General features: G+C 41.9%; 1 protein-coding gene across 5 annotated transcripts in view; it reads right to left on the bottom strand.

The window, feature by feature from the left end:
- Nucleotides 1-25371, bottom strand: part of itgb4 (integrin, beta 4) — a 27409-nt gene extending 2038 nt beyond the window's left edge. Inside the window, exons 1-41 of one of the 5 annotated variants that reach the window (XM_046377881.1) lie at nt 25220-25371; nt 24459-24530; nt 17075-17157; nt 16228-16310; nt 15474-15575; nt 15136-15340; nt 14958-15054; nt 14669-14840; nt 13653-13916; nt 13470-13559; nt 13219-13341; nt 12864-13031; nt 12679-12755; nt 12327-12535; nt 11660-11763; nt 11472-11567; nt 11070-11202; nt 10809-10934; nt 10017-10135; nt 9898-9931; nt 9594-9788; nt 9327-9430; nt 9178-9236; nt 9049-9072; nt 8792-8940; nt 8469-8648; nt 8162-8310; nt 7659-7866; nt 7238-7555; nt 6864-7036; nt 6569-6749; nt 5705-5842; nt 5433-5615; nt 5216-5344; nt 3231-3398; nt 2987-3136; nt 2469-2603; nt 1359-1508; nt 929-1117; nt 657-812; nt 418-582 (exon numbers count right to left, since the gene is read on the bottom strand). In XM_046377881.1, coding sequence (XP_046233837.1) covers nt 418-582; nt 657-812; nt 929-1117; nt 1359-1508; nt 2469-2603; nt 2987-3136; nt 3231-3398; nt 5216-5344; nt 5433-5615; nt 5705-5842; nt 6569-6749; nt 6864-7036; nt 7238-7555; nt 7659-7866; nt 8162-8310; nt 8469-8648; nt 8792-8940; nt 9049-9072; nt 9178-9236; nt 9327-9430; nt 9594-9788; nt 9898-9931; nt 10017-10135; nt 10809-10934; nt 11070-11202; nt 11472-11567; nt 11660-11763; nt 12327-12535; nt 12679-12755; nt 12864-13031; nt 13219-13341; nt 13470-13559; nt 13653-13916; nt 14669-14840; nt 14958-15054; nt 15136-15340; nt 15474-15575; nt 16228-16310; nt 17075-17150 — 5581 coding nt within the window. In that variant the 5' untranslated portion in view covers nt 17151-17157; nt 24459-24530; nt 25220-25371. Of the gene's footprint in view, nt 1-417; nt 583-656; nt 813-928; nt 1118-1358; nt 1509-2468; nt 2604-2986; nt 3137-3230; nt 3399-5215; nt 5345-5432; nt 5616-5704; nt 5843-6568; nt 6750-6863; nt 7037-7237; nt 7556-7658; nt 7867-8161; nt 8311-8468; nt 8649-8791; nt 8941-9048; nt 9073-9177; nt 9237-9326; nt 9431-9593; nt 9789-9897; nt 9932-10016; nt 10136-10808; nt 10935-11069; nt 11203-11471; nt 11568-11659; nt 11764-12326; nt 12536-12678; nt 12756-12863; nt 13032-13218; nt 13342-13469; nt 13560-13652; nt 13917-14668; nt 14841-14957; nt 15055-15135; nt 15341-15473; nt 15576-16227; nt 16311-17074; nt 17158-19465; nt 19878-24458; nt 24780-25219 lie in introns of those variants that run through there. The other 4 variants (XM_046377882.1, XM_046377883.1, XM_046377880.1 and 1 more) reach the window with 4 other exon arrangements.

Genomic DNA, 25371 nt, shown 5'->3' with positions numbered 1-25371 from the left:
TTCCATGGACCCCCAGGAGATGCATTAATAAGTTTTCTCTTGTGCCAACATCAAAAATTCCTCTAGCCTTGAAATTTACTGAGCACCATCATGCTCCTGATAGGATGCTTTACAAGTTTTGCTCAAGCATCCCTTCAGGCCCAAATATCAAGATTAGCATTTACATTTATGCTCCAGTGGGATAAAGATTCTTGTTAAAGGACTATGATCCTCTCTCAAGTGAAATCTTTGGGACACACTGTGCAGTTATCATCCTGCTACTAATACAGCCCTAAGAGAAAACAATATCATGGTTCAGCATGGTTTTTGTTTATCCTGACTCTCACACTGTGAGGCATAATGAATATTTCAGTCTTCAGCAGCCACTATTGGGACTTTGATTCAGCTCAAAAGTTCTGTCAGAAGGATTCATCTTACTTCCGTCCTGAGACTCGATGGTGATGATGCCCTCCCTCTCAGGACCAAAGCCCTGCGTGGTTCGAGCCTGGACTTTAAACTTGTAGGGAATGTTCTCAGTCAGGTTTGGGACGGTCAGGCTGGTCTCAGCGCTGTCGCCGTTCACCTGGAAGGAACGTACATCTCCTGGAAGAAACGAGAAAGAGGTCAGAAGATAACTACAATGTTTTGAAGTGGTTCATCTTTCCTGAAAACCTTACCTCCACCATGCAGCTGTTCACAGGTGACTACATAGCCCAGGATGTCTCCGTTAGGTTGACGAGGTTTCTCCCAGCTGAGCTGCAGCGAATCAGGACTCAAGGCCGTGAAGACCAGGGGGCCCGGGGCACTGGGGGTGCTCAGGGTAAACGGTGAGCCTTGAGCGAAAGATGAGACAGACCACAGGATAAGAAGAGAGACATTGTCCTTCTGGTGTATCCCCATCAGAACAAAGTCACTGCGTCTGTGACTTATACATCAACAGAACCGGTACCTGGCATGGGGCTGAGGGGACTCTTGGGGTCAACAGCGGATTCTATGGTGATGACTCCCTCTCGCTCTGGACCCCAGCCTTCTTGGCTCTGAGCCTTCACTTTAAACAGGTAGGAATGGTTGGGCAGCAGGTCCTGGATGATCACAGAGTTCTCGGCTGGGTTTGTCACATTAATGCGCTTCACTTCACCTACAGGAGGGGACATGGGTGGCTTAGCATAGTAAGTACAAAATTAAAAAAAAAATACATTGCTGTTTAGTATCATGCATGAGTTAAAAATATACATGTAGTAGAATCCAGGAATTACACTTTTGTTATTAGTGTCTCATAATTGATTTCTGTCACATGATATTCACACGTCACATGGATTCTTTATTAGAGAAAAGATGAAAACAAATTCAATGAGCGGGACCTCAAAGGGTTTGTTTACCTCCGCTGAGCAGCTGGTAGAAAACACAGTAGCCCAGGATGTCTCTCTCACAGTGGGGCTCCTGCCAGCTGACTTTGAGGGCGGTGGGACCCAGAGCAGAAAACACCAGTCTGCTGGGGGTGTCTGGGACACCAGGACTAAGTCGTGCATCTCATGAGTGACAAAAGAGAGATATTTCTAAGTGGACAGTTGGATGTGAGGTCGATCTGTTTTTAGACTCAAGAGCATAAAGGGTGAAAAAGACACCAAAAAGGATGGATGCTCTAAAATTTAAGAACTTGGTTAAATATTTAGTGGCCACAGCAGATCAAGCTGTAAATACACCTTTGACAGGTAATCATGATAAACAGGTTACAAACAGATGACAGTCAGTAACATTGATTTGCTGTCATGTTTCTGGCCATCTGCCTAATTTTAAGTTCAATATTCACTCTCTTTTTGGTGTCCATCAACTCCTTAGAATGATATGTGAATCTTTAGCTGCTAAATGCTCCACTATATTCACCATGTAGTCATTGCTAATTGCTAATAGTGCTAATATTGTCATCTGTTTGATGCTGAGCAGGTAGTGATTTTATCAGAGCTTTTTTGATTGGTTGATGAGAACTGTGAGCCGCAACGAGAGGTCAAGAAACCAAAACAAGGAGCTGAAAGGTGCTAAAATGCTGTCCAGAGCTGAACTGAACATTTTTTGATCACATTTTTCACTGTTCTGATTTCAATATCTTGATAACGTAGCATGTGAATGCATTGCCTTTGATTAGCTAATGCTCAATGTCTGATGTTGCAGCATACCTGAGTGCAACAAGAGGCTTTCTAAACAGTCCCTGCCATTGCTAAATTATCATTTGACGCAAACATAACTTTGATCACCTAAAAACATATGGCATGTTCTGAAAGTGATTGTGACTATTGTAGATTATTGTAGATTATATTATGATTTGTGGAGGCTAAGACACATAAAACAGCAGGAAGAGGAGATCAGGGAGGCAGACAAAATACGACACAAACACAGAAAGAGGAATAAAGATGACGATGAAGAGGAATCCATTACGCGTTACACCAAGCAAACACATCCAGTGCCTTCATGCTTGTATGCCACAGACTCACCCTGGAGGACCCTGTCCAGATTATAGAGGGCTTCATGGACGTCTGAAGACTGGGTTCTGGCCCTCGAACCTTGAGACAGGCTGTAGCTGAACTGGCTCTGAGAGCTGCTCTGCGTCCCAGTGTAGCCGAACCCACCTGACGGCGCATTGAGCACAGGGGCAAAGGAAATGGATGCGGGGATGGTAATGAGGAAAGATACAGAAAGAAGGGGGGGTGGGCAGGTAGAAAGCGGAGAAAAGAAAGATGTAAGAACAGAGCAAAGGCGAGACAAAGAGAGGGAGGGAGGGAGAAACAGCGATAGTCAGCATAGCTCCTGCAAAGTCAGTGGGAATAAGCCTGCTGTGCACCCAACAGCACCAACCATGCTCTCCAAGCCATTGGTGTCATGCACCTGCAGTTTACCTGCCCAGGCTCCTCAAATACTGCACTCCAAAGTCTTTGACCAGAAAGACCGAGCTAATTCCTTGTTCATTTACTCTGAAATAAATAAAAATTACTACAGGAAGTCCAAAGTTTACCTATATTTGGGAACTTGCTTGAAACATCTCCTAAGACGATAGAGTCACGGATGTTTTCATCTGTGTAACCTCTGTTCTCTGAGCGCTTCCTCATGATGACTTCTGATGTCTGTACTCCTCCAATCATCATGTCCTGTCTACGAGAGCTTCCTACAAGAAGAGAGAAAGATAAAGGTTGAAGACAAATAACATCTCGATAATTTGGATGAGCTTCTCTGGATATACTCGTTGGCGTCCATCGTACCTGGTCCAGACAAGTAGGTGGTGGTTGTTTCTGTGGTGAAGGAGCCGCCTGCTCCTCTGTAGTTTGAGCTCAGAGTGGACATTGGTGAAGACGATGCTGACAAGTTGCGTGTCCCTGATCCCCCTGGGAAAAGGAAGTTCTGGTCCCACTTGCCATTAATCGTATAATCTGTGAAACACCACAATAGGAGCCAGGATTGTCAACAGACAGAACAAAGGAAGCTTTGCAGTTAGCATTCAGTCATTGAGACGCTGATCGAAATAACACACTGCCACTGATGTTAAGCACCCAAACCAGGCTCAGCCAATGTATAGAGGAAGCACCAGCAGTTTCACACCTGTAGCTCCAGTCCTACTTGAGCCACTTACAGTGCAAAATTGCAGTAGTTTGAACTTTTTTTTCCTGTAGATGACATCTGGTCTAATACGAGCTTGCTTTTACTGCTTATGGAGAACCTGCAGCCTGCTATACACGAATAATTGAGACACATCTGATGATAAAAACAAACACAGCTGCAAGAAAAAACAGCTTGAGATGAGAGCATATTTAATTAAGAAGCCATCATTTTCGTACAGCTGGACAGTAACGAAGCTTTTACACACACCCGACAAGCCTCCTCCAGACCACTATTTCCCCAGTGGGATGGAGAGAAGGCAGACAGAGACAGGCACCTGGAAAAGCCTGCCCCCCCCCGATCATCAACTGGAGTTGATGCCAGTGCTCCTCACTGGGCAGGTGGCGGGAGGATAGATGGAGTAGGCGCCAACTGGGGGCAAGGGGACAAGGACTGAAGCCCGAAATTGAATGAATAGGCAAATGCTGATATTTCTGATAGGATCATATCATGAAGGCAGAGAGAAACGCTGGTTGCCTTGCTGGACAGGCCGTGCATAGTAGCTGGCATGCTAGCTGCCTGTCTGTCTATCTGAGGGTTTGATGGAGTGGTCTTCACCTGGCAGGGGTGTTTGGGCGAAGCTGGGGCGGGGGGCCTCATCTGAGCTCGTCTCTGTGTCTGTGCTGAGCCGATTGGCGATGATGTCCACATGCTTTTTCCACGACACCTTACGGAGATCCAAGTTGGATCCCACCAACTTCACATATTTCCAGCCTTGTATTTGGGGTCATAGGGAAGAAGCAAGCAGGCCAATGATAGATTTGTAGTGAAGTATCACTGCTTGGTCTTACTATACTATTGACTATTACTACCTAAAAGCTAGTGAACACATAAATGAAATTACATTACATTATATATACATAATATCCAAAATGTCTTGGATGCGAGGAGCAACATTTCTGTTAACTTCCACAGAGCACTAGAAACGGCTGCAGAAAGCAGGAGAATGACAGCAGATTTAATGAGGGAAGGCCCTGCGGTTTGCGATCGTAAAGCTCTTATGTTGCAGATATCTGGGGATGCATTGAAAGCAGATTTTGCTGCTGCATGGCTCGGGCGTCGCTTGCAGGAGAATTTGCTGGGCAGATGGAAGTGGTTTAAAAAAAGGCAGAATCATGAGAATGATGACATCCCTCAGCTTAATAACTCTTTCAGCTCTTCCTTAATATCAGTCTTCTAAATTGTGGAAAAATGTTGATGTGACAGAAAAACAGAAATATGAGAAAGGCAGAAAAAAAGGAGAGGTCTTTTCATCCAGGGGTTTTAAGTACAATTCTCACAAGTTTGGTGATTTCCAGCACAGGCCAGACCAACATTTTCACAGAGCTGTCCATTCCATCTCCTTCTGACACCAGCACACTGCATAAATATTGGGTGAAACACTTTGGCTACAAGAACAAAGCGAGATGCCTACAAGCACTGATAATGTGGACTGAAATAGCTGCATCCACATTACAGCTCACATTCTGGAAATCTGGCAGTCACATGCACCTTTCAAGAGCCAACAATGCATCAGAACTGAGCATCAGCACAATGAGTTTCGAATGTCAGCTGTTATATGTAGCTTGTGGTTTTGATTCTGGGTACCCACCATCACCAGAGACGCTGGGTGTCTTGGAGCCTGCGGGGGACTTCAGCACCTCATTGCTGTACATCAGGTAACCATCATACTCATCTCCTGCCTCTGCATCCACAATAGGGATGTCTGGAATGATGGGAACTGGGAACAGGAGAAAGTGCAATAAGTCTCTTTTCAGGGAAATATGGATCGACTGGAAGTGTTCCAGAGGTGTTTGCCCTTGACTTACTGGACAGAGGTCTAGCAGGCTGGGATGCCAGGTTGATGGTGGCATCTCTGAAGGGGCCCCAGCCCACGCTGTTCTTGGCACGGACTTTGTACTGGTAGGTCTGGGCATTCTGGAGGTTCTCAATCAACAGCATTCGCTTCTTGGGGTTGTCAATCTTTACTTTCTTTGCAGCGCCCACTGGCTCTGTGAGAAGAGTATCGGGAAACAATGAGAACCATGTAACATACATATTTGTAAAGCATTTCCTTTTTATGTTGGATCCAGTTTCTTACTCAGTTCATCATCAATGGGTGTGTAGATGACCTCGTAAGCCGTAATGTTGCCATTGGTCTCTGCAGGTTCTGCCCAGCTGAGCTGAGTGACAGTTGGACTGATGACATTAAAGGCCAGACGTCCCGGCTCACCAGGCACTGAATAGAAACAGAACGGGAACTGTTTGTAAGTTCGAACTTAACCTAGTTTTAACAAAGTGGTTAGTAAGTGATTTATTATTCTCTAAATTTATTTGGACACCACAAACTAAGTCTTATGTAGAGAACAGTTGAGCGTCAATACTGACACAGAGTAACTGTCAGGTTTCACTGTTGTGTAGATAAGTTAACTGACAAAAGTAAAGATAGTCTGCTAAAAGATGACCTGTGCCTGTTTAGTGCAGTAATAACCTATGACTACATAACCTAAGAAAGTAATCCAAGTTAACATAATTGGATATTTTCCACTCATTCTCAATTGTACGATGACTACAGATTCTAAAACACATATTTCTATATTATTACATATATATATTTCTTTGTGTGTTACAAAGGATTGCTGGTCCACTTTAAGCCAATGTTTAATTCCTTAAAACTGTAATTTTTGGAAATTAGTGATTAGTGATAGTACAGCTGCAGGTTCTTGTTTCCTGTGTATTTACTCTTTTTGAATGCTCTTCCTCCCCTTATCCTTGCATGCTTTGCACCCTCTATATCCTGTTTGCTGCTGTAACACTCTAATTTCCCAGTTATGGGACTAATAAAGGATTATCTTATCTTATCTTATTTCAAGGTAACACTTTCGTAATCATTTTGAGCAGTTATATCTGCTGGTGTCTCTTGAGTGGTTCATCAACAGCAGTAAACAGAATTCTCAGTAATTACCATCCTCCAGTGTTTGACAGGCAACAATGTCTGTATCGTAGCCATCTCCCATTGCATTGTAGCCGCACACCCGCATCTCATAGTCACAGTAGGGGTAGAGGTTGGTCAATTCAGCTTGAGGGGTCTTCACATCTAAGACCTGGGCATCTTTCTCTGGGTCTCCATAGATCCAATACTTTACCTGAAACACAGGAGATAATGCAAAAGAAAGAGCATTTGAGAAATACAGTGTCTATCAAAAATGATGATGGTTACTGATTCAAGCTGAAGCTCCTCTCATATAGACTTGATGTACCTTGTACCCCATGGGGTTGCCAGGTGGTGGGTCCCAGTTGAGGCGGATGCTTCTAGGTCCAGTTGCTTTGGCCTTAGGGTTTCCTGGGGCAGGAAGGTAACCACTAGGGGAGGTGGCTTTCTGGTTTATGTAGCCCTTCTGCTGCATATGGGCAATCTCTGGAGATTTGGGAGCTGCAGGAAATGAAGGAAGGTAGACAATGAAACGAACATTTATCAGGCAGAGTACTTCTGTTTTAGAGTGAGCCCTTCTCTTATTACATAAAATCTGAAATGTCACTCCAGAAAGTTTACAAATCATTAAGTTTACAGTCATTTTGTCTTATCTTAAGTTTCAAGTTTTTGTGAAAAATGACACTCCTCATTGTGTCTTACCTCCCTCTGTGACACTGACAATGGTGGTCTTTCTCTCTCCAATAGAAGCATTGCTACTGGGGTCAAAGAGCTCCAGCTGGAAGGTCTCTGGCTGGATTGGTCCAGGGTGAGACTTGGGGTCAATCACTATGTTCTTCTCTGTCTCTCCAGGTCCAAACTTTAGTGGGCCTGATAGTTCAAAGCGTTGGGCCTTCTTGGTGCGCCATTTCACTGTGGCGGGGCTGTCCTGATTGCGAGTGCGGACCACAGGGATGGTGTAGGTTGGGTCAGACGTGCTGAAGTTCTGTGTGCCCTTTTTGAACATCATCACACTGGGCTCTGTATAAAATTAGACAAAGGGAAGCAAGAAAAAAAAGCCCTTAACAATCAGTGCTTTGGCTGTCAGAAAGGGTAAGACACAATGATGTAACGCCTCTTTCACCTGGTAGGTCAGTGATGGTGATGGTAGTTCTCGGGTAGCGACCCAGCTTGGCGCCCTGTCGTGGGTTACTAAGATCCATGACAAACTGCTTGACCTGTTTGTCTTCCAGGAGGCCATCTTTCTCGCCCAGCTCTAACAGACGAACAGGAACTGTCTTTTGGGTCTCCCCGGCACCATATGTCAAATCTCCTTCCACAGTCACATAGTCCTAAAACACATCGAACAGGTTAGGACAACATCTCTGCTGCAGACCTGTGACCCACCCACTAGTCACTGCAAACTGTCCTCTGAAGGCCCCTCACTTGGCCAAATGCCAAAGCCATTTCAGTTAGGGTAGATATAACCATGTTGACAAGTACATTTGTGAACATATGAACAATAAGAATAGAACACACATCAACTGTAGGTAACAACCCCAAATGGTTTTGTAGAGATAAGGATCCTAAGCTGAATGTAGGACAGTACTACAGTAATGACTAATCAGTACACAGCCATCATCTTACCTTCTTATCCTTGGCTGTTAGGTCTCGTGTACGGTAGGTGACCTGTGTGCGTCCATCTTCCATGATCTCTCTGCTGATTGGGATGTTTGCCACCCCGTCATTCCTACTGTAGGTGTAGGCCGGCTGGAGGAACGAAAACACACTGGTAGCTGGGAAAGAGGAAGGGTAGAATCCATTAGAGCAATCCACAGTGAAGATTGTACACTTTCCCATCAGGAGAACTTGATCATCTCATTCTCATTTATTGAAAAACTTCACACAAAGCCAAAACTGTTTTTTCAAATATGTGAATGCTGAGATTTCTCACCATGCTCTTTGATGATTGTGATGTTAACAAAGCGTTTTCCGATCTCAGCAATGCCAAGGGGCACATCCGTGGCCTGCACCTGCAGCTGTTTCTTGTCATCGTCTTCCTCCTTGACGAAGAGCGGCACATGAACATCTACTGACTCCACACCTTCTTGGAACTCTATGGCTCCCGCAGCCTCTGTAGGGGAAGAGCAAATAAGAACAAGACTGATAAAGATATAAGCTGCATAGCAGAGATCAAAAAGTGATTAGCTTAACTTCTCTACAAACTGAACATTTGAATTCTAATTTTGTTCACACACTCAAATAATTAACACGCACCTCTGTCTGTGGCTACAGTGTAGTACCCGGGCACCACTTTGAGATCATGCAAATTTCCAGACTGCACATTTTTTTCAGTGAGTTTGACGATATCATGGTAGCTGCTGCGAGGAGCAGACAGGACGGTGTCCATGATGGTGTAGTCCTGCCTGAAGAATACAGGAAAGGCAGAGAAGTTAATCGTGTGATCTTTGGGTCCTTCAAAAGCCAGTAAACTCTGGTTGTACTGTATCGTTTTGAAGAAAATGGAATGATACCTTTTTCCTGCATTTCTTTGCATTCTGCAAGAATCAAAACAGATATTAATGAGTGAGAGAGCAGACATTTCATTTCCATTTTTTGGGGAGAAAAAAGTTACTGTGAATGTGTTGTTGAACACATCTTACCTGAATGAGGTCTTTTGCACCTTCTGGACACCGGGAATCTGCTTGTACACCTCATTTAGCTGCATGCAAGAACAAATAAAGTGCTCAATGATACAGTCATGATTCAAGGACTCATATATGTGCCCACCAACAAACAGAAACACACTCACATTATCAGCAACTTCCTTGCGGAGCTGTTCTGCATCTCTGGATTCGGGGCGAGATAGGTTTTCAGAGAACAGCCTGTTTAGCCGGAGGGAGATAGGGAACTGGACTACAAGGGGAAAGAAGAACCATGAACAGGCAGCAAACTGAGAGTTGAGTTGTAACACTCACTATTTTTTAAATTTCAAATACAATACCTGCCATTCCACTAATTTGGTTATCTTAACATACAGTGGATTGGTTTATTGTTGCCTAAATGTGCGATGACTCACTGATCTCTTTAGGGTTGGGCTTTATCAGAGCCTGGGGGTGATTGGATCCTCGGTGTACATTATCAGCGACCTTCCAGCGAACCACATCTGTTCCTTTGGGTGGGCCAGTCCTCACCATTGGTGTGTCCAGATGGTCTGAGGTGAGCAGAGACTGGCGGAGCAAATACTCATTTTCCTTGAAGCCAACCATGCGACCTGGGGAGGATACAAATTAAAGTGACTTTCTGATATTCCACATGTTACCAGGTCAGAGGATAAAGGATTTAAAGTAAGACTGTTACGTGTGATATAACAAATGCCTTACCTCTCCTACAGCAAGGCAGCAAGGCAAGGCAGCTCTGAGTCAAGAGATGACAAAAGCATTACTGCAACTGAGACTTAAAAATATTGATGATTTATAGGTGTGAATGTGAGTGTCTCTACCTGGCAGCAGGTTTTGCAGCAGGCACAGTATTTCCAACAGCAGAGCAGTAGAAGTGCCAGCAGTAACAACAGGAACAAGAGGAGCGGGAGCAACCACAGGAGGCTGGCAGGGGGACAATCTAAAGGTCCGTGATAACAAGTAGATGAAGTTAAAAACACACCAATCATAGATTTATATGGAATAAAGATAACAGCTCGTTCCTGTTCTAAAGCCATTGTGCTGGCGTCCGGTTAGATGCTTTCAGACAGCGAGCAGTTGATAAACTTTAGTGGTGTCTATCCATGCAAACAATTTTGGTTTTAGCTGTTGAGGTTTTAAGACTTATGCCTTCAGCACAATGCAGCGGAGGTGAATGGAATATGGTTGTGGTGTTCATACTTTTCAAAAATTTAAAACAGTGACCTCCAAAAACAGTTTCCATACACACTTTTCCTTAGCCATATGACTAACTATGCAAAGGGGGCAACTAGTGCAGGCTTCAAGGACCCTCCAGAATGACATTGCTTTTTCCAACTGACCTTCACTCAAATCAAACCCCTGACAAGAACAGAGACAAAATGAAAATGGAAATCTCTCATTTGAAATAAGCAAAATTGTTCTACCTCTAAGAGAAAATTGTGTTTTCATGGTAAGAAGCTTGAACGAGAAAGGTCTTTCAAGCTGTATATAACATATAATGTCTACTTTGAGCCCTAAAGTTCATTTCAGAGAAGATTTCTTTTAATAAATGGTGCATCAGTTGCTGAAACGAGAGCACATGTGTAATAAAAAAAATCCAACATGCAGCGCACCTTTTTTGTTGAGCACCTCAACCTCCAAGTCTTTAACTGTTGGATCTTTAGGGTTTTCGACAGTGTAGGAGTACGTACAGTCGTCATCTTCATCACGGAAACTGCACGAATCAAGCACCTTCTCAGCTGAAAACAAATACAAACAGGCACATATAAACTACTGTACGTTTATCTATTAAGTGTTTGTAGGCGTTAGAACTACAGTGCCAGTGGCATTCAATAAAAAGCAAATCAGTCATGTTGTTCCTTTTATTTTCTTACATTCTTTGAGTTCATCCACCATCTTAATTTTGAAGGGGCACTTCGCACATTCCGCTTCCTCTTTCTTCTCTCCTGTCTTCCAGGCCTGACATTGGGCACAACTCCTCGTAGCCTCACACACACCCAACTGGGACTAAAAAGGACAAAGACATATGTTTTTGTCATCTGTGGAGGTTTCCGCGAGTGAGCTTTTTTTCTTGTCTGGAACCTTTCTTCTTCATATTTGTTTTTGTAATCCCCATTTCAGCCACAAGAGGCTAAAGCACACCACTGCCTCATGTTTCAAACATGACTATAAGCAGTCATGGTTTCTTCAAGGTTAGTTTTACTTTTTGATACACAACCTCCTGGACAAACACTGAGGCATAAATCTTGTCATTAATAGATTACATCCACACACACCTGGAAGTTTGGCTCACAGGTTGAAGTCATCTCGATACCAGAGTTTTGACACTCACAGCGGCCGCACACACATTTACCTCGCCCGTTGCAGATCCCCTGGTACAGACAAAGACACGGTCAGGAACCAGCTGACACATAAGGTGACATGGTAACCTCATCCACAAATAAAAATGGTTGGATTTACTCACGCCCTTGCTGTCCAGACAGGTCTGGTTGCTGTTGGGACACTCACAGGCACTGCCCTGCCAGCCCTCCGTACACACACACTGACCCATAATGCAAGAGCCACGGTCTGATAGATGAGAGAAAAAAGAATGAGATGTAACTGTTTTATCACTGTGGTTAGTGATTTGTGTGTGTGTTGTGTGGGTGTGTGTGTTTCTGGGGAGAAACGATGGTGACAGTGATTTGTCACTGCACAGTATGTTCAGCTGAGACTCGTTGTTGGAACACTAGACTAACTCTCAGCTTGTTAGAGACATTATTGTACACCTGACACTGAAATAGGGACCTTTCCTCTTTAAATTTGCACACATTTTGAAGCTAAGCTTACAGTTTACTTTACCAATGACTTATATTCTTATCTAACTCTTTGTCTCTTTCTGTCCTTTCACTTGTCAGTCTGGGTGAATCATTGTACTGCTTTGTGTTCCGTTTTCTAGCTTCTACAGCCTAAAAGCATGTCAAAAATATCCAGCTTCTGTGGCAGCTGCTTCCAAATTTGGAACTGTATGGTAGTTTCAGTTGCACACTATGTGAACGTAGGGAATGGATCTAGTTTATTAGGTGCTGATAGTGGCATCACAAAATATATACAACCCTGATCACCAGTTCAACAGTGACAAACTGTCATACCGTTGCAGAGGAAGCCTCCATATCTTTGACACTGGGTCTTGTCATACTGACAGTAGGGTCCTTCAAACTGATCCGGGTTGTAGCAGACACAGGTTCCACACTCCAGACAGTCACCCCGACCTGAACAAGGCTCCGTCATACCAGGTCCTATACACTGACTGGAGACCAGAGCTGAACGACTTGCTGAGCAGTTACAGAATGTACTTAGCCTGAAGGAGAAAAAACAAAGAGAAAACCATAGACATTATAAACATAGAGGCGTTAAACGGTCAGTGACTTAACAGAAGTGCAATAACTAAGGCAGAAATATGGATGAATGTTTTTTTGTAAAAATGAAGTATTAAAGTCTCACCAGCCATCATAGCACTGACACTTTCCACACACCAGGTCTCCGTTACCGTGGCATCTGGCTGCTTTAACGATGGGATTCTAGAGGACCGATAAAAGAGACACTGGGATGAATCAACGATATATGAGTATGAACAAATAACTTCATCTCGTCTTTGTGTGTGCTTCAGTGTTAATCTGTGTATTTACCTTCTCACAGTTGCAGGTTGAACACAAAACCGAAGCCTTAACATTGACGGCAGCATTAAAAGTTGTAGGTTTGACTCTCATTGTCCCCTCTTTTTCATTTGGATCCATCTGACAGACAGGCTTCTCATCAATCATTTGCAGAGCTTTGAGTCGCATCTTAAACTTGCCCTGGAGGAAACACACAGACAAAGTTGAAGCATGTGTGTGCACACTAAGCATTTAGTCGTGTGAGTCTTAGCACTGACATGGTTAGACAAACAAGTTGGGACAATAGTGGACTTCCTGACTCCAACTAAATGTGTTTATGATCTGATTTACAACTAAATTGTTGTTTTCATCTTGTTTGTATTCTTACTATGGCTCCAGGCTTGAAATCAAAATCCCCGTATTTGGCAATGCTTCCACTGGTGGACAAGAACTGTGCTTCAAAAGCCTTGGGTCTGTCCTCTGCACGGATGCTCATCCTCGAACGGATACTCTGGAAAGACATACGGGAACATTGGCAAACAGACCCTTGCACAGCCACCTGACTCAATTGTCTGCAAAGTGGCAGCAAAGAGCCATGAAAAGACAGTCTAACACCAGTCAGAAAAGGTGGCATTTTACCTCGAAGGCAGTCTCCATGACTTGCAGGATATTGGATGAGTCCTCTTGCAGCAGTCCAACCTCAGCAATGGGGAAATACTCTTGGAGTTTCTACATAGCAAAGCACACATCATACAAAAAATAAATCCATGACCTCGGCTCTGACCTACAACTTGACGGCTGAAATACAAACCAACCACCAACCTTGTAGTACGTGTAGGAGTGGTCGGTAACCGCGAAGATAGGAATGATGTTGTGTTTGCCCAGCAGACGGACCAGTGTCGGTATTGAAGGATAATCTTGATTTACATCCTCTGTGTATTTGCCCGCTGCGTCCAGGTGACAGCGTTCGTCGTTGCGCTTCAGGATGCCTGACAGCACGTTGGCGCCGTCACTTTCGTAGTGAAAGGCTGACTCAGTGGAGAAAACCAGCAGATGTGTGCTGTGTGCGCGCCAGCCAATCTTATCCTAGAGCAACAGTTCAAATCAAATGGGAGCAGATACAATGGTTAGTAGTAATAAGGATACTAAAATGATAAGTTAAAAGATGACATGTTGCAGCTATTACAGCAACAAGCGGCAATTACAATTATTTCTATTAAATTTCTCTTCACCCCTAAGATTATTAAAACTGCCATAAATAATTATTTGGTCTCTCGGAGATAGAAGCAATCTGTGAACATGGCACAGATCACATTTTAACACACAGAGGAACATTATTCATACAGAGTCATGTTTGTGTTCACCCCATCAATGTAAATCTAATATTCACTCAGCTTTTAGCACTGTTTTGGCCAAACACCTTTTTTGCTGAAATCTACCTCCTGCAGTTGAAAACACTAAGGGAGTGAACAAGAGAAAAAAATGCTAAAAAGCTCCACAGAGCTGAGCAGAATTATAGCGGATCACAGCCAAGAAACAACTTCTTCCTTCTTCAGTTTCTTCCTACTTTTGATCAAAGCATTAAAATATTTATCTGTGATGTGCTAAGAGATATTGTAACAGTAACTGAAATGAGCAAAAGTACATTCATTAAACAGGAAAACTGGTTTATTTTAACTTTTAAAAGTTATGTGGTCTGACTTTAAACACAAGTTTTTATCAATAAGGTTTTTGTTTTTTTGGGGTTTTTTTTTGGAGAAAGGTATGTGTGAAATTTTTGGAGCTGGCATATAAACTGTGAAAGCAACATTTGTTTTGTATTTAGGATTCCTACTAACCCCACAAACTGCAGCCTGCAATATGGCATCAAAACCCCCTTCAGGAGCATCCAGGTTGCCAGATATTCTCTCTTTCTGGAGCTCACGGTTGAAGAAATTCGTGTCGTTGGTCAGCGTGATGACGTTTTGAAAAGAGAACGGAGGGTCGCTGTTGGGCCATGGCTGAGAAAGTCTGAGAAGATGGAAGGAGGAGGGACAAAAGATGAGAGAGAAACAGGAAATGGCATGTACATTTACATAACACTACTCTATGTGCTTAACTTTCTTCTGTCACATTTTTCTCTCTTACTTGGAGGGTCTCATGTCAGTCTGGGGCTCGATGACTTTGTCCACAAACTTCCCAAACCCAATGGTGTAGTCATTTGACAGCCTCTCCACCAATGAAGCTACAGGAAACACATTTGTCATCAGTACTAAGAACTCACTTGACAGGTACCACGACACACTGCCAATACAAAGATGCCCACCAAGTTCCTGGCCCATCCTCTTCAGGTTGTCCAAATCGTCAGCCATGGAGTTCGAGAAGTCCATAAGAATATAAAGGTCCAGAGGGCCTTTGGTTGGAGCAAACACCTCCACATCAATCAGCTTCTCCTCTCCTGGTAGAAAGGTCATGCTTACCTGCTGTGGAGACACTTGAGACTGCTGAAGTTTCATGTTGATTTGATGCTTCTGAGCAGGAAAAAAGTTAAGATTTACAATAAAGTTAAGATTTCATGCTTTTTGATTTGAGACAACAACATGAATTTAATACTTAATAATGTCTTGAACGACTGGAGGATAAGTGAGGGTGATGAAGACTTACTTCCTCTATCATCATACTGCTCTCAGTCGTAATTACAGCTGCGGCACTGCAGCCATGGGCAAGTATGTTCTCGTACAGGTCACAGCGAGGGCCATTAAAGGTCTGGATAAACAGGACTTTGATTAGTTAGTTCTGCTTTAACTTGCAGAGTCTTTATAGAATAATCATTTCTGTTTTATGCAATGTAGAAATTGTGGTTGAAGATTAATTAAGAATTAATTCATTGGGATTTGTGGCTAACTCCATCCACTAACTGAATCCAGGAGATGCGGCCGAAACCTCAAAATAAAGTTTGAATCAAAATTGAGTTATCTTTTTTTTTTTTTTTTTTTGTTTTTGGTCAAATTACTTGGGTCACACAACTTAAGTGTCACACTTGTTTATGCTAATGACTACTGTCCATCACCATGACAACAGAGCAGAATTCCATCCTCTGATGAAGACCATGACATGCGGCTGAAAGTTAGCAAGTAGATTCTTTTGTCAAATTATAAATAGGACTTTGTCTTGTTAACTGTTTTATGTTCTTTTCAAATTTTAGATGTTAAAACATTTTACAAAGCAAGTAAGCTCTCAGCACACTGCACAAGGACAAAGTGCTTAGCTACCCAACAAGACTCAAAATAGTTATCAAGTACATAATATGCTAACAAGGGCAGCGGTTCCACCTGAATGCCACAGCCCTAATGACTTATTTCAGGGTTGACAGGTTTAAATGCAGATCCTTTATACTGTTGCTGTTTTGTCCTCTCACCTCATCAGGGCAGTAGGCACAGCCTTTCCCAGCCTGCAGGCATTCTGAGCAGGTCTTGGCCCTGGAAGTGAAGCAGTAGTTCACTGTGTGGGAAGGAGGGGTGGGGGTAGGGGAATGTCAGGAAGAGTCAGAGTCACAAAGAGGCAATAATGTGCGAATCAAACCCGTGAAACATAGCTAGAATACCTGCGGTAACACTACACAGACTTTGGCAGAACATCATATTTTCTCCTGACGGAATTCCAAATGCAAATCAACAGCTTCCTCACAGTGATACAGTAGTAAACACACAGACACAGTAAATAAAAACATTTAAGGCATTTGTCTTTGTAAGATTAATCTTCTCTTAATATTTTACTGTATGCCAAATACACACCAGTCTAAAATACAGGGTTAACTGAACTTTATTAAGTTTAGGACTGAACATAAATAATTTCAATCACTAATGAAAATATTAATGTCAGTTATATGTTTTATTAATAAATTAATCTTTTATTATTATTATTTTTAGTGAAGAAACTCTCCTGGAGGTCCAAGCCGATGTCTTCAAAATGCTTGTACATTTCTGAACAGCAGTGTAAAAAACCCAAACAGTCCATATTTAATAATACTGAACAGTGAGAATCAGGAAATTCTTACATTTTTGGAAATTTTGCTTGATAATTAACTTTTGGACATAAACTACTAAACCTCCCTTTAACAATTACAGTGGGCTGTTCAGCATCAACACCCAAGTCTCTAAAAGTACGGTTAAGAAATTGGTAGCCTACAGTTATGACAAAATAGGGTGTCAATAAATTCCTTGTAGTGAAACAGAACTATTAGTCATGACTCAAGGTTTCCCCACCTTCAGCATAGCAGCAGGTCAACAGGACGGCTAGAAGCCCAAGCCCCACTGAGAGATGTAACGTCCATCTCCCCATCTCCTTCCTGCAACAGAAACACACCCAAACACATTCATATATGCGCATGTACAATTCAGCTAAGACCCATTGTTGTAGAGAAACAGGAAAAAAAGAAGGTTGGTGAAATCTCTGCAGACTGAGTTGTAACTTGAACCATCTGTACTTTCCCTCCATCAAGCCCCACAGAAGGTGAACAGGCCCAGACACTCCCCTCACCTTCATCTCGGTTTCTGAAAAGAGCTGCCAAGTAAGAGCGTCTCAAAACAGAAAGACGCCGTACTTAATAGGAACAATACCATACTTTTTCTTGCAACCTTTCCTCTTCAAAAAATAACTGACATTTATTGTCGAAAGAACATAAATATTATTCTGATATCTGAACAAAGGCATAAATAGTGACCTACATACAATTTTAAAGGGTCTGTTCACCCAAATAAAAAAAACATACTGTCCTACACGCCTCTAGTGGTATTTAGCCATGCAGTTTGGGTGCTCAGGCATTGAGCTGTGTGTACTGTATCGCTCCGATTTCTGTCTACAAAAATAAATAGTAGGCAAATATAAACTATTTGTTGTAAAACACTGCTAACAGTTTTCCTTGAAACTACTTTGTACCAGAAAAACAACTACTTTTAAAGTTCTTGGGAATTTTTGAATATGATTGTTCAATGCTTAGAGCATCACACATTACATTCCATTTACTTCCATTACGTCGGGGTTGAAGAAGAAAGCTGAAATATCTTAAAATCTGGAAAAATGGAAAGATACCTCATATTTTATGTAATTCTGGGTGAGTTTTTTTTAAATCCTATTCTCAAATTATCATATGAACACGCTCTTCTGGATGTAGCTTAGTTTGGTGGTAAATTGGTGTAGCATCTGATAATCTCATATAGCTCATTGTCAGACATACTATAAAGAACTGTTGAGGCTGATAAAATGTGATGTCAGAATCGCAGCAGGAAGGGACCAGCACAGGGTGGGACCTGGAAATATCACAGGCAGCATGCTGAGCAGACTTCACAGTAAAACCCTTTTTAATTTTATGCTGGAATCTTGGATAGAGAACAATCTGATACTCAGGAAGCTGCACAAAATGATGTCCACTACAGACAGGAGGTGGAGAGTGAACAAAGGGCACTATGTGGCATGAAATGTCTCAGCGACTGTGTCAGTGGGCAGATAATTGAACACTGTTATGTGCCACCACAGTGTGCAAAAAAAAGATTTACAACTCTGATAAGGAATTTCTCTTTGAAGTGAAAGAAGGACCTGTCCAAGTTGAAAACAGTCTGAAAACATGAGGGAAAGGCACCTTAACGCCTCACTGTGAACTTGAACTGACTACAGGTGTGTGCATGTGTGTGTGAGTCAGTTCATGCCATAAGGTGTCACATAAATCAGTGTCCAAGATGGGTCAGGAAAAGGGTCCCTCCACATTTGACCATCTGTCATGGAATATGAGCTGGCTGGAGAAAAAGCGCTTTGTGTTTCTTCCTCCGTCTCAGACAAAATCAAAGGCCAGCAGGCGTTTATGACACTGACAATAAACTGGGAGACACAAATTACAGCTTCCAGCAACAGAAAATAGAACTGAGTCATTCATGCTGCCATTTCTTTAGTCTGAATTACGCAGTGGCACAAAAAGAAGGGACATTTTCTTTGAAAACCATAGTTATTGTCTCTGCAGACAACAACATGCCTGCCAGGTGAACATACCACCACTGGGTGTGGGTCTGATCCCTGACATGACATCATAAGCAAGGGGTAGAGGTCTTAAGTAACAGATTTAGGGGTCATGCTAGGGGACCTTCCTTTGACAGGAAGTTCAATCACAACTCAGACACACCTGGAAAATCTCAGCCTTTGAAACTATCACTGCATTCCACCTTAAAAATCCAAATAAGACAAACTAATGCAGCTCTGTGGGCTTCCAAATCAGGACAGCTTACACAGCACTGGGAACTCTCTCTCTCTCTATTTGTTCTGATCCAGTTTCTGTCACCTGTGTTGCACTGTAGTCTGTGACCAATCATCCAGAATAATAATCTTAAAAAAAAGAAAATAAGTTCTATAAACTAAATCCAAACCTGTCCAGAGCTCTAGTCTACAATCTATCTGCAATTCTAAAACCACATGGTCAGATATAAAGTTACATAACGCACATTTTGCAGCCATTCACCTTGCTCAGATGTCATACAAATATGAAGCAGCAGAATAATGAGTGAGTTTTACAAGACTGCACAGATCATGCTTCAGGTGAAGGGTTTTGAAAACAGGGAGGCATTTGGAAATTTATGACTGGATACAAGCAGATTACTGATCAAACAAACCTCTTACTGTGCTCTCGCCCAGTACAAGTCCAAAAGTCCAACAATAAATAAGAAAAGAACTAATTCCTTTTTGCTTTGTGTCACCCAAGAGTTTGGAAAAAGTTTTTATCCGCCTGTGAAAAAGGAAAAACACCGAGCAAAACTTCAAGTCCTCGTGTCCAAGTTCAAAATCCCATAAAGAAGAGACAGACAGGCTTCCAATTTATCTTTTCTGTCTTTTGTGTCTTCCTTCCTGTACAATCCAGTCTGGTCAAACATTGACTTATTTGCCCTCAAACTCAGCTGAGTCGTGTGTGTGTCTGGTGTGTACAAGAGTTTTTAAGTGTGCACAGCCAGTGAGACTCAGAGCAACTGAGTGAATATGAGTGCTGTGACTTGATCCCTCCTTTAGCTTCTGCACGCACACACACACACACAAGCACACACACTCATACACACAGACTTTCCCTTCCCTACCCAGGTGAGTAGCTGTGACGGAGAGGGTTAACTCCCTTCCTGCAGCTTCATCTCTGTTCCCCACCCTGTCACACCTCTGTGTGTCAAGTGCCCCCCCCCCCTCCTTTCCTGCTGCATTCCACCCCAGGAGTTCACCTGTGTGGGCTTGAGACTGGAGAGCCAGGCCCCTCCTTCCATGGCCTCCTCCCAGGCTCTTGGGAGTGGCACACAGAGCAGAACACTGCCTGCAGGCTATGTGAAACGGCTTTGTGACTGTTGTGTTTACACAATCATCCGCTCGTACTAACGGGTACATTTTCTACTTGTCAAATATTTGATGTGAACGTTGGGACTGGCATATGCTTCTTCTAGCTGATCCAGAGGTAAAGCCATTTCCTTTGCTCTGTCAAAGATACCAGTAAGGGAATCTGCATTCCTGAGCAGAGCCAAGGATGTCACACTGACCCTGACACTCAATCCTGTCCTTAATTGTGTTTCACCAGCCTTTTACAAAATAGCTCACAAAGTCAGCTACATGGTGCAGACTATCCCGCGACTAATGGTCCACAGGTTTAAATATCATCATCAAGTTCACCAACATCTATTACTGCGTTAACTGATCTGGCCTTGTCAGCACCTCCTTTGTCAACTCCTTCCAAAATTATCTTTATGATGGTAGTGAATGAGGTGAATATTTTCTGATCTGTCATCATGGTTAAGGTTTGGCTGAGATAAGACAACTAAGGAGAAAGGACTGTAATATTGCCTGTTCATGTGAGCCACTGTCTCCAGCAGACCTTCTTCTTATACCTGAGGACATTGATTTCTATTTTGGCCACTTGGTGGCAACAAGCTGTAAACGCAACCCTGACATACAGTGTTATGACATTAGAAAGTTGCTGTGCAAAATTAATTAACAAACAGTGGCTCCTCAACTTAATATGATAGAGACTCATAGTTATGCAGATGATACATTGCCATTTCTTTATCATTGTCAGTGGCATTAGACCTCTAAGTGCATTGGATGTGCATTTACTATTTACACCTGTAGATGAGACAAAAAGTACCGAAAATCAACAAAACACAGACTGGAAATATTGCACCAAATCCAGTTTTAACTCCTTATAATTAGCCTAATGTGCATGTTTTTGGTATTGTGGGAGGAAGCCGGAGTACCCGGAGAAAACCCACGCAGGTACAGGGAGAACATGCAAACTCCACATAGAAGGGCCCAGACCGGGATTCGAACCTGGAACCCTCTTGCTATGAGGTGACAGTGCTAACCACTGCACCATCGTGATGAACATGACATGGTTTTCCATTATAATTTACAATCCAAGATGATGTTTACTATAATATTTGTCAAGGAAATCTTCACATTTAAGAAGTTCCTTCAAAACTTGCACGCTTGCTATGAATTCTTCCTCTGGATTAGGAATCTCTATAGACAGGATTCCCATCAATTATCAAAATGATTTTAATTTGTTTCAGATTGTTTCCTCTAGGTAATGACCTTCTCTAATCCACCCTTTTCCTGTAAATGTAGTCCATTTATCATTCATCTAACAACATTATTCAAGCTGTTTGATACATTTGGTTGTGGTGCACTGCTGCCTGATGGGTGGTGTTTTAACAGAATTTGATTATGAGTACAACAACATTTCACAAAAAGTAGTAGGAGTTAGATGGGACCTGTGTGAGTGCAAGCTGTTTTAATGTGTATTTCTGTGGAATGCCCTTCCTTCTTGATTCCAGCAGACCGCACATTAGGTGTTAAAGGTTAATCTCAATCACTGTTGCTGCCTACACCCAAATAACTGCACTCACACAGACAAATGGTGAACCTGTGACACAAATCTGGGATTCAAGGAGTTAATGTGTCTCAGAGGAGAAAACAGCCCTTTTCTCTTCACTGTACATACCACACTGGGCAGTCTGGAGACATACACAGTCCAGCTCCTAGCAACCAGATCTGGTTTGATACAATGGCTAACTTCACTAGAGGGGAACAAAACCTCTGAAGAACAACTCTTGCCCATTCTCTTCTTTCTTGGCTGACACTTTGGCAGCAATGCCAGTCTAAACAGCTCTTTCACATGGTGGAGGAGGAGCTGGAAGGGAGTGGCCCACCTACTGTACCATTTTTGTGTAAAGGTTTCATAAGTAAAACACATGAAGCATTTTTCATGTTTGATTTGATTTTCAGCAATCAGTACTCCCAGCAGCTAATGTGAGCAACATGGGAAGATGTGTGTCTATTGTTAAAGTGGAAAAGAAAATAAAATCTTTTTTTTATAATCCTATCAAATGTAACCTAATGTCCCTGAATACACAGCCAAAAATAGTGGATCTACAATGATTCCTAACACTGATATCAAACTGAACGATAGTTATTTTTTAAAATGGTGCCTGGGATTGAATTTTAGTTAATTTTGATGTACTGAAACAATGTTACAGTAATTAACTACCAAGAAACCAGACTTTTTCATGATATTTAGTTTATTTATATGACATTTGTGCAACACATCATTCTTAACATGTAAAAACAAATAGAATGACAAGAGGATCAAGTTAAATTTGCAGAAATTATTTTCACTTCTCTGAATCTCAGAAGGTCAGCTGCAATATCTTTCTGGCTGTAATCCAGCTCTAAGAGTGAAAATATAAAAGACAGATACAAAAAAATTAAGGTAAGTACAAATGAGATAAAAAAATCTTTAAGAATGATATTAGCAAAGACAGGAAACGTACAGGCAGAATGTAACATTGATGGATATGAAAACTTTTTCCATCTTAATTATAATTATAAACTTACATAGCAGTCGGTGAAAAAAAGTTGACTATGGGGCCTGGTGGTGATGCAGCATGACTCACAGGCTGTAGGGGATCACAAGGTGTGGTACTGACTGAGGTGGATTCTGGCATCCCTATAAAACCACATAATTGTTCTTATACAACATAAAATGACAAAGATATTCCAAGCTGCTCTTCATAATACAATATTGTGAAACATCTAGTTTTACTTAAAATCCATTTCACTTTCCATTATTAAGCTTCCACCAGCCTTAGAGGAGGTGACAGCACAGCATGAAATGTAGTCACTGTTCACATGAATACTGACCCACAGAAAGTTTCCCTTTAAGTAAAACTCTGAAATCTTTTGAAAGACTGTTATCAGTTTGTATCAATTAAAGTATAAAAACAGACATATGTAATTTCATTAGTTTGAGGGTGACCAGCAAAGGTGCCATTAACTAAATTTGCTTTGAGTTTGAGTTGTTTTTTAAACATGCATTTTTCCAAACTACTCAGCATAAAAGAGGCTTTATAACTACTTACATTACCAGGTTGTAATTTAAGAAGCTAATAGCTAGCTAAAGACAGGAAGATGATTTTACTTAATCAGGTGTTTGTTAAAAAAATATATGTATATATATACATACATACATATATCTATATATATACATATATAGATATATATACCTTCCGGGACTCAATATTTTTTCCCAGGATGTCAAAAGCAAGACCCATCTGCTCTGCCTCTGATTGGCTTACCCTGATATTCTTACCCTAAGCCCACAAACCCCACTCGTCATGCCTAAACAGAATGGAAGACAACAAATACCAGCCAATGAGAGGAAGAGTAGGGGGATCATGACTTTGCTGTCCTGGGAAATGAAGGCACCAAAGAAGAACTTGAAAATTCTGGTTACCTTACATGAATTTGTTTTTTACTAAACTAACTAGCTTTCTAGCTAACTAATTCCCGTCAGATAGCAGTCAAGTATTACAACTATTACAAACAACTGACTAACTTGTCAGGACAATTCTGGAGCTGTGTACGGATCTCACATTTTCATCATTTAAAAACAAATTAAAACTTACCTTTTTCTCTAAAGTTGAGAGACAGAAAGAACATTTTAGCAGCTGGAGAAGTTGAATATAGCGTTCGGTATTTTTTATCTTGTGGAGGGCTTGACATTCCTCTAGAAAAAATTACTTTGAAATATTTTTCTCATCACACGTAACTTATGTAGTATTCTTTGCATGTAGAATCAGATGCATCACATTAAAGATGAGCTGTGTCCCACACTTCCCTAAAACGTCCTCATTTCATTTACAGTATTTTGATGGGAAAGCTGGTTGCAGGCATCATGTTGAAGTCTGATAAATATCCAGTGTTTATAAGTGGCATTTCTTCCACATAAAGTTTAAACTGTGACTGATCTAAATGATCTACAGTTATATAACAGATTTTACATTACAGTAGCTCTCTGGGGCATCAGTGCATGTCAAAAACAAATGAGACCACAGGGGTCACTTACCTTGTTACTGCATCAAATAACCCCATTTAAAACATTTAGTTAAAAATACTTTATTCAGCAAAGCTCTAATTGTCTATAGTCAGTGGAAACTTTAATGTATAAAGTGAAACTGAATTGTCCAATGAGCGCCTGAAACTTTAAGGACCGCCATTTATCACAGCTGTAGCATATGTTGCATTTGTCTCTAAATATTTGCCCATTTGGTGTTAACTCTAACTTAGGTTGTTACTTACCGTAAACGAGATGCTGTGGTGATGAACTGGACTCATTAGCAGAAAGACAGAGCTGCTCTCCCCACGCAGACTCTGTGAGAAACCATAACAATCTAAAATAAGCAGAACTGCACAGGTTTTTGGATACAGAGTGGGATGTCTCCGCTTTCAGCTCCCCTCTGCTCACTTCAAACTGTGTCCAGTCTGTGCCCAGCTCCTCGACAATTTACATGACAAAAACTGTTCGTTTGGGATCAGTGAGTTCATTCAGTGCTTACAATGGCGTCTCTTTTTTTTTCTTTACTCCAACCAATAAATCTGCTCGAGTGTTGTAGCCCTGATCAGAGCACATAGCGACATTTACAGCGTTCTCACAGCGTTACATATACGAAGAGCGATGAATACACGACGGTAACGTCGCATTTTACTCTGAGGGGTAATGAGATGCTAACTATTAACGCTTTAATTCGGTATATGTGACAAGAGTGACAGGGAACACATTAAGTATTTACTTAGACAGGGTTGCATTTGGGAATAGCATTAATTACCCCCCATGAAGACACGACAAAAAGGCGACAGAATGCCAAGCTAACTATCCACAACTTTGATTATATGATAACCAAAATACCAAAACCAAAAAGACAATGTACTGTTAATTTGACCAACAAAGTCAATTAAGTTTTACCAAAACAAAACAAACACAAATAGAAAAGCCTGCAAAAAACTTGAGAATATATTCGTATTTGGTTCGTATGTCTTTCTTCGAAGCGTTGCGTAAACACCTTCTGAGTCAAACGTTCTTTCCGACTCCGGCTGGACGGAGAGGTAGCTGAGGGGAAAGCTGAGACCTGTTCAGTACAAGTTGTACATCGGGCGTGTCTCGTGGGCTCGCCTGCAAAGTGTGCGTGCGCTCACGCGACGCGACGCACACCTG

Source organism: Scatophagus argus, chromosome 21 (assembly GCF_020382885.2).
Source record: "Scatophagus argus isolate fScaArg1 chromosome 21, fScaArg1.pri, whole genome shotgun sequence".
NCBI lineage: Eukaryota > Metazoa > Chordata > Actinopteri > Scatophagidae > Scatophagus > Scatophagus argus.
Note: the sequence above shows the minus strand (reverse complement) of the source record. Positions and strands in the feature narration are given on the sequence as shown.